The 14,774-nt window shown below is 52.3% G+C and overlaps 4 protein-coding genes across 4 annotated transcripts; 3 read left to right on the forward strand and 1 right to left on the reverse strand.

Annotated features, from left to right (window-relative positions):
• Positions 1 to 462: 462 nt before the first annotated feature.
• Positions 463 to 965, forward strand: PG998_006999 (uncharacterized protein; the record flags this gene model as incomplete). The annotated part of the gene is made up of 2 exons (XM_066873815.1): positions 463 to 768; positions 831 to 965. The coding sequence occupies 2 exons, from the start codon at positions 463 to 465 to the stop codon at positions 963 to 965; spliced, it is 441 nt and encodes a 146-aa protein (XP_066729760.1).
• Positions 966 to 1,743: 778 nt separating this feature from the next.
• On the reverse strand, positions 1,744 to 3,195 carry PG998_007000 (uncharacterized protein; the record flags this gene model as incomplete). Its single annotated transcript, XM_066873816.1, has 2 exons — positions 1,744 to 2,015; positions 2,169 to 3,195. The coding sequence occupies 2 exons, from the start codon at positions 3,193 to 3,195 to the stop codon at positions 1,744 to 1,746; spliced, it is 1,299 nt and encodes a 432-aa protein (XP_066729761.1).
• Positions 3,196 to 6,512: 3,317 nt separating this feature from the next.
• On the forward strand, positions 6,513 to 9,361 carry PG998_007001 (uncharacterized protein; the record flags this gene model as incomplete). Its single annotated transcript, XM_066873817.1, has 2 exons — positions 6,513 to 7,104; positions 7,161 to 9,361. 2 exons carry the CDS (start codon positions 6,513 to 6,515, stop codon positions 9,359 to 9,361), a joined length of 2,793 nt encoding a protein of 930 aa, XP_066729762.1.
• A 2,519-nt stretch (positions 9,362 to 11,880) lies between these two features.
• On the forward strand, positions 11,881 to 14,350 carry PG998_007002 (uncharacterized protein; the record flags this gene model as incomplete). Its single annotated transcript, XM_066873818.1, has 5 exons — positions 11,881 to 11,918; positions 12,105 to 12,150; positions 12,229 to 12,477; positions 12,597 to 13,070; positions 13,133 to 14,350. 5 exons carry the CDS (start codon positions 11,881 to 11,883, stop codon positions 14,348 to 14,350), a joined length of 2,025 nt encoding a protein of 674 aa, XP_066729763.1.
• Positions 14,351 to 14,774: the final 424 nt, after the last annotated feature.

Genomic DNA, 14,774 nt, shown 5'->3' on the forward strand with positions numbered 1-14,774 from the left:
ATACTCATTGCAAAATTCGCATAGGACCCTTCTCTCGAAGATATCATCTGTTATCTCAAAGCTTTTTGGGAGTATCGACGTAGGAGTCTGATACTGTGATTGGGTTGCTGGAAGGTGTGTCCTGGCATCCTGAATGCAGCGACTGCATAACTTTCAAGTAAAGGTTCATATGTGACTACCGATGAGACCTAGACGTTCCATCACAGCCCCTATATTCTTAAAATATGGCTTCTGCCGTGTCCATTGGACCCCAAATATAACCACGACATACATATATGTACAAATGGTCTCCAGTGGATGCCATGCAATTCATCCATATGGGAATATCCGCGTTGACTAAATTGCCCCACCTATAGCCGTCCAAGGCGGCAGCCAACCTCAGCCTCAATCGCCAATCTGCGAAAGATACCGATCAGAACCAACCACCTCTTTTAACCCCCAAACAACCATCCTCCCACCACCATGCCGTCCGACGACTACTCGTCTTTCGGCGGAGGGGGCGCCCTGAAGCTGAAAGGCGGCAAGGTGACCAAACACAAGAAAAAGAAGAAGGACCGGGGCACCGGCAGCGATCTCGAAAAGTCGCTGTCTACGGGCCAGAACGACAACACGGCGCTCGAAGAGAAGAAGAAAAAGAAGAAGAAGAGCAAAGAGTCTGGAAGCGACAACGACGACGAGAAAAAGAGGCGCGATGCCGAGGATGATGCCAGACCGGTAGAATACAAAACAGAAGCCGAAAGGCGACACGAGGAGTTCCAGAGGAAGAAGGTACGCGCAATTCACGACGATGAAAGAATCGAAGGAGCGATGCTAACATTTGGAATCTATAGTTACTCAAGTTATCCGAATCCTCGAGCTCGCGCCCGGAGCTCCTAAAGACACACAAGGAGAGAGTCGAGGAACTGAATACGTACCTATCCAAACTCAGCGAGCATCACGACATGCCCAAGATCGGACCCGGCTAGATTCTTAGTGCCAACACAGCTCGTAATACAATCTTAATCGTTTGGCGAACAGACGGCGTCTTCTGGTATTGAATGACTACAATATGTTCTGTTGCCGATGCTATTGGCACGTGCTTTGCTTTTTATATGCTGGGAAATTATACCCTCTTTGGCGTTCAACAAATTTGGCAGTAGAAATGACAATTAATAGACATGATCCGTCTTTTATCACAATCGCTTACCGCAGCTATGCCACTGGCATGTGGTGTTTATGTTACCGTCATCACCAAATTACGCTACTCTAGGGATATCATCTGTAACTAATCTTGAAGCTCCTGAGACCTCACCAGTCGGGTATTTGATGTAGTAAGGGCGGATATACGGAGAAGGTACATTATCGTATATTTGTTTATACTCTATGATTACTAAATGTCAACGTCGTAAAAGGACTGGACGGCGTTGTGATCGTATATCTCGTGATATGTATGTCCTTCTGTCTTCTGTCTCGTTGTCGCTCGCCTAGATCCAATCAGAATGGACGGGTCATAATGACTCTTTTCTGTATCCCAACTATATAACTCCCAGTGGACATTTCAAAGGAATGTGTATGCCATCAAATGCTCCATATGTAATGCAAATGCTGACGCTAGTGTAAATGCTCCTGGAAGTATGTATATGCCCTCTTTGAACGCCGTGATTAAAGTGAAATGTGGTTGTAACTTGTTGGCCGTGGAATCCTTAATGTGGTTGATGTGTTGTTGGCTGGTTGGTCGCCATCGTCTTGGTGTTTCCTCTCCTATTACACCAAGAATGCGCCGCCAAGAGCAACAGCTCCTGCCACGACCTTGTAGATGGGCGCCCCGACGTACGGTGCGGGGTTTCCGGACTGCAGTGCTCCGCCGCTACCGTCGCTGGTCGGGGTCGGCTTGGTGGCTTCGCCGACGCCAGTCACGACTTCCACGGTGGTGATGGTGGTCTGCGCACCGCCGGGCAACGTCGACACGAATGTGGATGTGCGGCTTGACGTGGTGCGGGGCGCGTCTGCAACCGTCCGTGTGGCCATTGTGGTTTCTTTAAATCCAGTTAGCAAATTGGTACGAATATGAGCATGGCAAACTGGCGCAGTGTCTTGTAAGGAGAGTGGGAAAGAAAAAAAGGGTACGTCGCGAAAGGACACATAAGACCAAAACAGCACAAGAACATCATGTGCGGTGTGTGACGTACCCTGAGCAGCAGTGGAGCTTTCTTCACTAGGAGAAGTACCAGGAGAAGTACTAGGAGAGGTAGTACCTGGAGCAGTACTAGGAGAAGTAGGGGGTGTTTGGGCAGCAGTAGAGACAGGAGGTGCATCTTGAGTGGTGGTGGTGGTAACAGGAGCAGCCGCCGTTGGAGTAGTGACAACCGTAGTCGTCGGCTGAGTCTGCGTGATGGGTTCGGCGGACGTACCAGGATTATCAACATTGCTAGTCTCGGTTGTCTTGGCGGTCTCGGTCGTCTTAGCAGTCATCGTCGTCTCGGGCTGGCTAGCGGGAGGTGGTGAGTTGGCTGTCGTGGTGGGGGCGTCCGCAGGCTTGGTGGTTGTGGGCGCCGCGGCAGGCGACTTTTCGATCGTGGTCGGCTTGTTGTCCGAGGGTGATGGCTGCTGCTGGGTGGTTGTGGGTTGCTGTGTCGTCGTTTCCGGAGCCTTGGTCGTGGTCGGAGCGGCTGCCGTCGTGGTTGGAGGAGCCGCCGTCGTAGTCGGACCACTGGTCTCTGGCTTAGTCTCTGGCTTAGTCTCTGGCTTGGTCTCCGGCGTGGTCTCGGCCTTCGATGTAGGAGAAGAATCCGCAGTCTGGGTAATCGTGGCTGTCTCCGTTGTTCCTTCTGTCACTACGGCGGTGCTGACCGAGCCGCTTTGGGCGCTCGCGGAGCTGTTGTCGCTCTGACGCTTCGCAAGCTCAACCACGGAGCTCGCCAGGGTGGCGTCTTGGGCCTGGGCGACTTCAAGGGCCTCTTCGTCCGACAAGAAGACGCCATGCTTGAAAGAGTCCGGGAAGTACGTGTGCAGAAGCTTGTGCAACGCATCGGATGACGCCGAGTCCGAAGCCCCCGAGATCCCAGAACCTTGTCCATCAACGACCGCTTGGCTCTCTGCCATGCCGCTGCAGCCCCTCTGAGAGCGGGCGCCAGGAATAGTAGCAGTTGCCAACCCCAGTGTCGTCACAGACAGGAGGAGCATCAGCCCAAGGCAACACTTGCGGGCGGACGACATTTTGTGTGTCTTGCAACAGTTAACGGAGGCCGATCTGGTGACTGGGCTCGTTGTCGCTTCGTGGGCCAGACAGGCCTTCTCGTCCCGGTACATGGGCAAATCCATGGAAGAAGCCATTGTAAGTGATGTTCGAAAGGGAAGAAGTGCTAAGAATTATTTTCTTCAGTCCGAGATATGCCGCGCGGGCTACTGCGAAACTATGGCTGCAGAAAGCGAAAGAAGAACGGAACGAATAACGAGTGGCTAAGTTGACTATCCCTATTGCATCATAGGAGGGTTGGACTTCGTGAGAAACTGTGGTTGTAGTGCAGGAATTAGGTCGATGATGAGGGGGAAGAATCGCAACTAGTATTAGTATGGAACGGGTGTATAAGCCGGTTCAACAGTCTGCACGAAGCTAATGCAAGAGGGAACCGATTTGCCGGTAGTGGCAAGAGATTAAGAGAGCGATTGAGAGCGAAGGGAAGAGGACGGTTGAGAGAGAGTCTTTTCAAATAGGTAGTCAACAGGACGAAAAACGAGCAGCTCGTTGGTGGATGCCACCCCCCAAAGTCAAATACGACAGGATAAACGGGATGGATAGGGAGATGGTCAAGTTCTGGTCAAGTTCAGCAGGCCAACCTGGAACCCCGAAACACACAGACAAAGCGCGGCAACGCCTAACAATCGTCACATAGCCCCTGCTTAGCAGAGTGGGAATTCTGGCAGCCTAGAGACTACGGAGTAGACCTGAAGAAAATCTCGTGGACTGTGGGCTCCTGGGCAGAACCTGGGCTACCTTGCTACATACATACAACATGCGCGCCTACTGTACGGTAGACGGTACGAAAAAAAGAGGTTGGGGCCGGGCATCAGTTCCGTGGAGCCAGGCGTCTGCCCAGGACAGGGGTCTTATGCAGGATAGCTATCCACATCTCACCGTGGCACCGTTCAGAACTGCTTCGCCGCTTTTCTCCGATACGACCTGTCTCTCGGTTCTGCTATTCTGGCGATTCCACAGCTACCCAGGGCTCCCACCCCTGACGCAGCTTTTGGGTCTCCAAGGGTATGTAGTGGGTGCACGTTCTGATATCGCTGAAGTACTGCTTCGAGAACATGTCAGCACATCACGGGCGTTCTGGTGGCTCGTCGCGACAAGCAATATTCGACACACTATGAAGTGAAGAAAGCACGGTACACACTAGCATGATCGCCACAGCGAATTTGCCAGGTTTTGAAAAAGGTATGATGGCATGTATGTATGCAACTGGATAGTGGCAGAGTGGTAGGTGGCTGCATCGCTGATCGACGATGGTCTGGCTCTGGCTGTGGCCCTGCTCAGCCTCAATGTCTAATGTGCATACGGCATGCGAGAGCCGGCCAAACTACGGAGTAGGCTGCTCCCTTTTAGCTTTGGCCAGACTCTGGTCAGAGAGATAGGAGTTCGTTAAATCATCATTGGTTTTTCTCCAGCGTCTAATCGAAGTAGGGGTAGTAACACTCCACATCGTGTCAGAGGAAACCAATTGAAAGTGTTGATCTTCTCCCAACGATGACGTCGGAATACGAGAATTTTCCCTTGCCGTGTACGGCCGGGCTTCACCTCGTCCGAGATGGAATCCCGTCTCCTGAGATTGCAGGGCCTTCCCTCAATGGGCTCTTCCCAGTCTGTGAACCAGCCGCAGAGCGAGCTGCGAGTCTTCGTATCGGCTTACGTATATTCGCTCGTGTGTCTACGGGATGATGACCTCGTTTCTGCTGCTGCGCTGCTCATCTCAAACGACAACGCATGATGGAGTGAGCTGACTGAGGCATCATAGGCCGCGATCTTTTTGCGCCACTCCACCATAAGATGCACGTTGTTATTCAGCGCGGCGTCTCGACAATTGGCTTCCCCCAAGCTCTGTGCAACCTGATCACGCATGCACCATGCACGCCAAGTCCCGTCGCTGTCCACTCAGCGCTGGGGGAGCAATTGGGAAGAATGCGCGTACAAGTCCATGAAACAGGATATTCAGAAGCCACAAAGCCCAGACCCAAGGTTATACTTCGCAGCGATAGCCTAGGAGGCCAAGCTTTCCGTCAACAAAAGACAAAACATGCATCCTACTCCCGACCGACTTCCAAGTACTATTTTCACACCCCGCATTCAGCAATTGGTTGGGGTTTGACCTGAGACTCTGCTTTGGTAACGAGGTTGCCGACTACGATATCGGATGTTTGATGATTGGCGATTGACAGAAAAGTGTTTAGGTACCTGAAACCAGGGTAAAAAAGATATGATAGATAAGCCGGCATTCTGCCTCAACCCGCTCCAGCTTGAGTATACAATCCGAGGCCCTGTTGCAGATCAATTCTCAGGTGAAGCTGAGAGCCTATCCTCTATTACATTATGTAATGAGCGCTGCCTGTTAAAGTAAGGCTGTCTGGCAACTGCCACTGGCATGGGAGCCAGCGACTAACTTCGTCGCTGATTTCCGTCGACGTCTATTTTTAGTGCGTCTAAATCTCAAGCCCCGGCCTTGATGAGTGATTGGCCAGGAACGAACGGCACCGGATGGAGCTCGCTGGCGAAGCTACTGCTGTCATCGTGCCACATATCACCAGAAGCAACGCTCTTATCCGTCCACTATATAAAAAAGCATGTTCAGGTTCAATATTGCCAAGTTGGCCAGAAATATAAGGAGTCTTTGATAGCTGCTACGTAGCCTGCGTCGACCGACCACAAAGGCTACAGCTTATATAACATGCAGTGAGCTCAATGTTGACGAAATATGTTGATCCAATGTAAATGTTGGGCCAGCGGTCGGAATCCGCGGCCTCGAGATGGCAAAGAGATCTCATGAATGAGTAACTATGTTCTTGACCTCTGCTGTGAGATATAGTCTGAGAAATTATGCAGTACAATTCCTGGGCTTTCCTTCCTCGAGTTTCCTTTATCTCCAGGCGCTGTAAGCAAAGAGGGAGATGCAAGCCCACATACCTGTAGCTTTGGGGCTCAGAGATCTGCCCAGGGTCTTCAGCCTCAGCCACAGGCACTGGCCCATGCTATTGGACCCAAGACCTAGTGTTCCTGTACTGACGACAGCTTGAGAGTGGCATTTGCATTTGCATGTGAATTCAATTCAAGCTTTCGCAACTTACGAATAACGAACCACGCACGAACCTTTACACCAAAGCCTCGATTGACCAGAGAATTGCACCTCCGCCATTGTTGTCCAAAACACGAGTCCAGTGATGTACCTGAGCATACATCTCATTGAATCTCACCAAATCCGAACTCACCCGATTGCGCTGCCGCCCTCTACCTAATAGCATCCCCCGGGGTCGATCCCGTCATGCCAAAGCAGCTTGATCCTTCCACAGCTGCCCAGAAACCTCGAGACGATTCGGACAAAGAGCAAGATACTCTCAGGCTTCTGTCAAGGTCGCCTCACCCATATGCTCGTCAGAAGTTCGAGCTGCTCGAGCCATCTGGCAGCTTCGCTTATCCACCCAACTCGGCAGCCAGCCTAGATGGCAACCACCCACAGAGGGCAACCACCTTCCCGTCTATCGTGCGAGATACGTCAGCTAGTAGCGACAGCGGCACCGAAGCCGACGATGAACACTTCCTCAAGGGCCTGCCAGCCCCGAGGGCAAGGCTACACAAAGGTCTACGGGGGCGCAACGAGCTAGCATCCGGCACATCCACCCCTCTCCCCTCGCCGGGCTCGTTCGACGATGATGACGGCCGGAGGCACTTGTCCACATCACACGCGCCGAAGAAGGAGGTGACAATGGGGAAACACATACGGACTGCAGCAGAAAGGTCGAGGCGCAACAAGGAGATTGTGCGACGACTCGCCGAGGTCCTGCTACTCAGCTTTCTGGGGGTTGCTGTATATACAAACGAACAGGCACGGCCGGCTCTGCGCCAATGGCGGCTAGGTAAAATCCCTTGACGCTCTACGAATAGTGACTTTTTGCAAGTTGCTGACCTACAGTAGAACTGATCGCAAGTCTCGGTATCATGGGTGCTCTCGTGCTGCTATACCCTTTGCGACTTGTTGTTTGGGGCTATAGACATAGATCGAGTACTGCTTCACGGCCGGCTTGGACAGCCATATCAATACCCACGGCATTCGACCCTGCGCCGCTCCTATACCCGCCTGCCGTCACCCTACTTGTATCCTCATTAATTTCTATGGATAACCAGGCTATCCTACTACCCAACATAATACTCTCTTTATGCTCACTCCCCTCTTCACTTTTCTTCGCCTCGTCTCAGGACTCCACATGCAACACCTGGCAGTGGCTGGTGACATGCATCCCGCTCTTCCTATCTAATAGAGCATCATCCTTCAGAGGAGCTGGTCCACCGCAGGGTTCGCCCAATGCGCAGCTCACAGCTTTGCTACCCGAGACTGCAGTCCTTCTCTATCCACTACATCAACACCTGTGCAGGACCCTGCATTCCCTGACGACTACGAGTCTTCTTACCGCAGAGCTTCAGCTTCTCTCTGTGGCCCTTATCAATGTGTTATTGACAACTTCGTCTCCCCAGGCAATCATCATCAAGGGAATGTTATGGGTTGGTGGGCTTGATTTGCTCGTCCTAGGCACAAACGTCATCACTTGGGGCATTTCTCTGGCGCGTGTCCCCAAGTGGCGTTTCAAGCGGGCTGTGAGCACATCGAAGCGATCATCATCATTGCTTGGGACATTCCTGCTTGCAATTCTGAGCTGGATGCCATGGGAACGAGTGCGACATGACCTGTTTCACGCACCAATGGACAGCTCATCATGTAGTTCTTGCGAAGCATTTGAAGAAGCTGAAGACAGCGAAAGCCGTCAAGCAAATGCGACGAAGTCTCGCAAGCGACGTCAAAGTGCTGGGCTCCATGAGGCAGTTATCGTGCAACTTAATGGCCCTGCCTTCGATGCGACATCGACGCAAGAAGTCCGATTTAGTTCCCTGGACGCCAAACGCGGTGCGAGTCATCTAAGAAGACACACTCTTTCTAGCGTTGAGCATCTACCTAGGAAGTCGTACACCCATACTCCATCGGGCCGAAAGAAACGATCCGCTTCTACATCCGTTCGCGCGTTCTTCTCTCTGACATATGAACAAGCCACATGGCGGAAGTGGCTGTACGCATTATATGTGTATACTCTGATTTTAGGCGCTGTCTTTATACCCCTTAGATGGGTAGGAGTCAAGGACTTCGTACAAACGAATGCATTACATAACTATGAGCCAGTGGGATGGGCTCTAGGTTACCTCTTTGGCGATCAGCCCAGATTCCGTTTTGAAGTCGTCAGCAGAAATCTGGAGTGGTGGGTTTGTCTGCCTACGCGTCCTGATATCGATGATATCGGCTCTCTTGATGGCGGGTGGGTTCAGCACTTGCGACATGCAGTTATCGGTGATGCCAATACCAGGCTGCTGATCAGCGCTTACTGCCTTGCCGTGATCGGTGTTGGCCTCACAGTCGTGTTTCGATTGTCGCCCGTTTACGAAGTGGATACACGTCGCAAGGTTTTCCACTTCATGATGGTAGCCATGTTTGCGCCATCCATTTACGTCGACCCAACCTTTGCCGGGCTGGCCTTGTCTATCGTGCTCGCCGTCTTCCTCTTACTTGACTTACTGCGAGCTAGCCAACTCCCGCCGCTCTCCAAACCATTGGCAGCCTTCCTCGCGCCTTATGTGGATGGTCGCGATCTTCGAGGCCCTGTGGTCATATCTCACATATTCCTCTTGATCGGATGTGCCATACCGCTGTGGCTTTCCCTCGGCTCGCTGCCTCGTAGCGGCACTGGCTACCTGGAGGGCTGGGAGGTGCCCACACGCGAAGTTAGCATGGTGGCTGGTGTCATATGCGTCGGGCTCGGCGACGCGGCTGCCTCTCTTATTGGCCGTCGCTACGGTCATCGAAAGTGGCTTTGGGGCGGCGGAAAGAGTTTGGAGGGAAGCGTGGCATTTGCGCTTGCCGTATTCGTGGGCTTGCTCGCAGCTCATGCTTGGCTTCGCGTCGGCGGCTGGCCCTCTTCGACGGAGCCCGACAGCATGGGCACGACAATGTCCAAGGCTGGATTCTGCGCCTCCATAGCCAGCCTTACGGAGGCCGTGCTGACGGGCGGCAACGACAATGTGGTTGTCCCTGTCGTATTGTGGACGTGCGTCAAGAGTCTGGCACTCTGAAAGGTATAACCCAGCGATGATGTGTAATAATTGAAAGGGGGGTGGTGATGTTGGCTGGTTTTTATACGCATGAATAGGCAAGCATGGCCTGTTTTTAGGGGGTTACTTGTGCGCCGAGTCGAACTTGAGAAGTAGTGAGCTTCTTGGCCCATTTTCGTTTCTGGACATGGTAATGCAGCAGATGTAAGGCGTCGACGGTGGACCAAAAAAAAGAACATCGCGATGCATACTATAGACGTGGGGATAAGACATGTGTTGAAACGACGGGACGATTACTCAAATGAACATACATACTTACATTCGAGAGCTCCGGATGAGAACTCACTTAACAGGGGCTCGTTACTTGCTGGCTCATACCACAAAAATATCACGTTGACAGGTTGTCAATCAGAGACTCTACACAAAGTATTTCCCTTACCTGCTACGCCTATGATCATGTTATAGACATCGTATTGTAAATATGATCCTCGCGATAATGGCAGAGAGGTATAGTAGCCACGACTACCCAACCAGCCGTCATCCTTACACCGCGAAGCGAAGCAGATGCCTAATCGGGCCAACACACGGTACTCGGCGCTGGAATTTTGCGTGGTTCTCCTAGGCCCAAGCCCAGACCAAGCGGGCAGGATTCAAGCCGACGGAACTGAGCAAGGAAGCCTCCCGGCTGCTCTAGCGATGCATTCGGAGGGTGGTGTCCATTTCGTATAACCCGTATTCGTCACCAATTCGATAGAAGTCAGGTACATTTGATATAATTGGTACTCTACTTCCTGTCTTGCAAGTGCAGAGTATTTGGTTCTGTCCTCATGGGGTGGTAAGATTGAGACCTCACCATAACCTAACCACGACATATGTGTCAGATTGTTTTCATGGAAAGCTGTTAATATATATATATAAATCGCGAGTATATATAATGGTAGCATGCGGGCTGCACAGGACGGACTTAGAGACATCAGAGTGTATGTAATTACATACAAATAGAGATAAGGTCTGCCTAGGCAAAATCACTGAAGACTTGTTAAGAATAAGGTCTGGCAAGACGAGATCTGCAGCACTCGATAGCCTTTTTTTCCGTTTTGCAGGGCTGGATGCCGGGGTGCTTCCGGGCTGTGTGCCTGTGCAGCACATCACCTGCAGAACACGGTTGACGGGTAGCTAATGTCTTTGGGAAGGTAAGCTGACGCCATCTTCTTACTTACTTTAGACCTCACGCATTCATACCAACTGCCTGTCACCCTTGCGCCTGGCGCTTCCATACATCTATCCACTTACTAATACGGCGAACAGCGAAGCGACGAGAATCTTTCGGCTCGCATCTATAATGTAGTGCGAGTGCGGGTGGACGTCAGTCACAGCTAGCGTACGGAGTTCGGGCACACGGGGTTTCCTACGTGAATGCATGTGCCCGTCGTACAGCAGCATGTATAGCAGTGACGTTACGCAACCGCTCTTGCCAAGCCACTCGTTGGTGTTGTTCATTTCCCATTCCCATGTTTCTCTATCCAGGCAACAGCTTTGCTTGTGCAGATAATGGGTGGTAACGTACAACCTGTCTGTGTACCTGTACTTAGGGGGCGGCTATGGCTATTGCAAGCCGCCCGGCTGGCTGGTAGGCTGGTGCTGGACGTTTTAGGCGGCATATCTGGCCTGGCTGGAGGGAACCTTTCCCCCACGTTACTTATGTTCCCGGGGCCTACATAAGAATAAGGTTGTGGTTGCCTGGTTTTAGTTGAACGGCGCTGAATTAAAGAAAGTCGCCGAGAACAGACAGACAGCTGGAAGGACTGCAATGATGACATTTGGGTTATGAGATTGATGCCGTCGTGCCCGCTTTCTCTTCCTCTCTCACACTCACTCACTCGCTCCGGTTTTCCTACTTTCCGACCAACGCACCCGCCATCTCTCCAAAGCTTTATTTACAGCGGCACGGGGCACGCAGCACGGGGGTATGACCAAGCAAAAAGCACCAAGCACAACCATCAACTGATTGACGCCATTTCAACCCGAGCCGCTGAGCTATCCATTCTCCTGCATACCTATCTATACCTGTTAAGTCTTGCAATCTCACAAGCGACAACGTCCACCCCGCGAGTCCGGCCCTACTGTTGCGCCATACAAAACTTTGACATCAGAACCTTCTGGCACTTCGTTTCAGAACAGCAGCGCTGGACCACCTCCCTCCCTCCTACCCACATGTGCACAAACACAAACACTTCCGGCTGCTATTGCACTACTTGCCTTTGATTTGTAAGGCCGCCCACGCCGTACGCGACACCAACACGCAACACCAATTCTTGTTCCAATAGGCATCGCGTGTGTATCCCTTGACATCTGCTGTGCTCGCCTCTCTACCGTGCATTCTACCGCCCGTCCCGAAGACGCCTCCGGTGCGACGGTCTACCACTCATATCCATTTGGCTCAGTTGTCACCTCCAAGCTGGGTCAGGTGGGGTTGATTCTGCGTGTGCCTCAAAGCAACCCGCACGCACGTCGTTGATGACCCAGGAAGCGGGGACAACATGACTTCGATGCCGTCCGGGAAAACACCCCGGGTCCTGTAAGTCTTTGCAGATATACCCGATCCATGGCTGTGTGCATGGGCATATTGTTAATGAGAATCCTGCTGTCACAGAGCATGTGTGCTTTGCCAAGTAAGACAGCCACGCTTTGCAGAACATGAAGCGCCCACCTTCTCCCGTTGCACCTGCTGACATGCTGCCCTTGGTCCCTTTATATAGCACAGGAAGATCAAGTGCGACCGCCATTCGCCGTGCTCCAACTGTACTAAGGTCTGTGTATCTGCCGTGCCCTCCGTCCGTGTCTCATTGATTAAGCGTGATTGATCCTAATGCTCACAAGCGAAAAAGGCTGGTGTGACGTGTACACCAAGTACGCCCGCACCCGCTCGGAAAAGAAGGCGGCCCAACCACGATTTGCAGCAGCGACTGGCAAGATGCGAGGAGCTGCTCCAAGAATATGCCACGGCTAAGCCCGCCGGTGCCCCCAGCGGGCCAGCCCCCGACGAGAAAGGGGTCGCGCCTATAGGAAAGCTCATCCACGGGGATAGTGGTCCGCGATTCATGAATAGCTTCATGTGGGCCGAAGTCTACGATGAGGTAAGTTATTCGCGCACTTGCACCCAGCCTCAAGTAGTATTCCTCACCAACACGGTTCACGGCTCCCTTTTCATTGGACTACGTTCAGCACTTGTGTCAGTTGACTAAATCGAGTTCAGCTCCGCGCAATGCGCGAGATTATGGATAATGATGTTGGAGATGACGACAGCTGCTCGACCCCGGCGGATGGGCAAACTCCTGATCACAACAACGGCTTGCTGTTCTCGGAAGGCACGGATGCCAGCTTGGAGGACCTGCACCCTGATCCCGCCCATGTATTCGGCTTGTGGCAGACCTTTTTGGACCGAGTCAACCCACTTACCAAAGTGATACATGTGCCTTCAGTTCAACCCTTCTTAGTAGAGGCTGCTACGAAGCGGGACACCTTGCCCAAGAAGGTCGAGGCGCTGATGTTTTCCATCTATGTCCTGGGAGCCACGGCATTATCTCCGCAAGAGAGTTTGGCACTCCTGGGCTACAGCAGAGATGAAGCCATGGCTCGGTTTTCCAGGGGCTGTCGGCTTGCGTTCATGCGGATTCAGATCTTCAAACAATACGACATGATAACCTTGCAGGCTCTTGTCTTATACCAGGTCAGCCGGTGGTTGCGAGGTTGCGTTCTTGTTGATGGGCATTTGCTGACGGTATACCCTAGCACTCTCTAAGTGGTCATTATGATCGACACGCGGCGTGGATTCTGAACGGCACCATTGTCAGAATCGCTCAGATGATGGGACTCCATCGAGACGGCGAGGCGCTCGGATTATCCCCATTCGACACGGAGATACGCCGTCGCATTTGGTGGCAGATCGTGCTACTAGATGCATCATATGCATTGTTGTCAGGCCTGGGACAGTCGATGGTACCGCGCTCATGGGACACCAAGAAGCCTTCCAACTTGCCAGATTCAGATCTGTTTCCAACCATGACCAAGATAGAGAGCCGGCCTGGTCCTACCGACATGGTATACTGTTTGAGCTGTTATGAAATCGCGCAGCTGCTTGTTGATTTCCCGAGCCTCGACGAGGTCATGTTCCAAAACGAAACGGGTGTGGAGACGTTACCGCCAGCGGCCTTCGAACTCGCCAGGAATCGTGTTGACCAACTGGACGAAAGGCTAGCCGAGATACTGGCCCAATACTGCGACGTTTCCATGGGCCCAGTGCACATACTGGCAAAGGAAACCAGACCCGAACTCATTGGGAAGCTGCGAGACACGATATGCCCTCCACAGTCGCAGCCAGAGTGGGGGACTGAGGTCTTCTCGGCCAAAGACAATCTCTTCAAGATTTCGGTCAGCTCTGCCGAACACACGCTGCGTTTATACAACATCATCGAGACGGTCGATATGGGGACCAACTTCCAGTGGTTCATCAAAGCTCATTTCCAGGTCGAAGTGTTTCAGTACATGATCGGCCAGCTGATGAGCCGAACGAGTGGCGTGCTCGTGGAGCGGGCATGGGTTGTGGTTGAGAGGTGCTATCATTTCCATGTGGAGCTGATGGACCTGAACATTAAATCGTCGGCAGATGTTGCCATCTTCCTACTGCGAGCATGGCGCAGGAGATCGGAGAAGATACATCAGTCAACAGGAATCCCGCCGGTGACGCCTTACTACATCTCGGCGCTGGAGAATCTCGTGGGCTCGCACGACGCCAAAAAAGAACACAACGAGCACGAAGTCGAGCCTGACAGCATCCACGTGCCATCGACTGGGATTGACATGCGATGGGATCAGTTGTTAGGATACGTGGGCCCCCAGAACGAGGCGACTTGGGATATGTTTGGGGCCAGCACGGCCGAGGTGCCCGACTATAGGACGGCTGCACCGGGGTTTGGGGTTAATGTAATGAACATCAACGGTTGGTTCTGAGCGGGTGCTGGTTATAGAGCGGGCTCGAGGCTCCTTACTGTCTGAATTAGAATGGGCCTGGTTGTACAATAGATAGAACACGCATACGATATGCGGTACGGCGATGGACGAACTGGTATCTAGCCACACGTCTCACGAATTCAACGCTCGCCAATCTTCAAGAGGAATAATACTGGTTTCAAGTCATTAGTTGGCCTTTTGATACGCCAATCGGAACAACGTAGCGGTGGAGCATATTGGTCGCAATTTAACTAACTACTTGGTGTTGACAGAAGTTGATCTGATATTAAATGCGGCCATAATGTTGACCCGAGCCCCTGGAGACGCTTATTATCTCCATACGCTTCGGCCCCGAGGCCATCCATGGTCGGTTCCGCAGATCTTGTGTCGGCCAGTTCCGGAAACGAAACCAAGTATAGTATAG

This window comes from Apiospora kogelbergensis, assembly GCF_038363985.1.
Source record: "Apiospora kogelbergensis strain CBS 113332 chromosome Unknown utg000005l_segment0_segment0, whole genome shotgun sequence".
In the NCBI taxonomy this organism is placed as follows: Eukaryota; Fungi; Ascomycota; class Sordariomycetes; order Amphisphaeriales; family Apiosporaceae; genus Apiospora; species Apiospora kogelbergensis.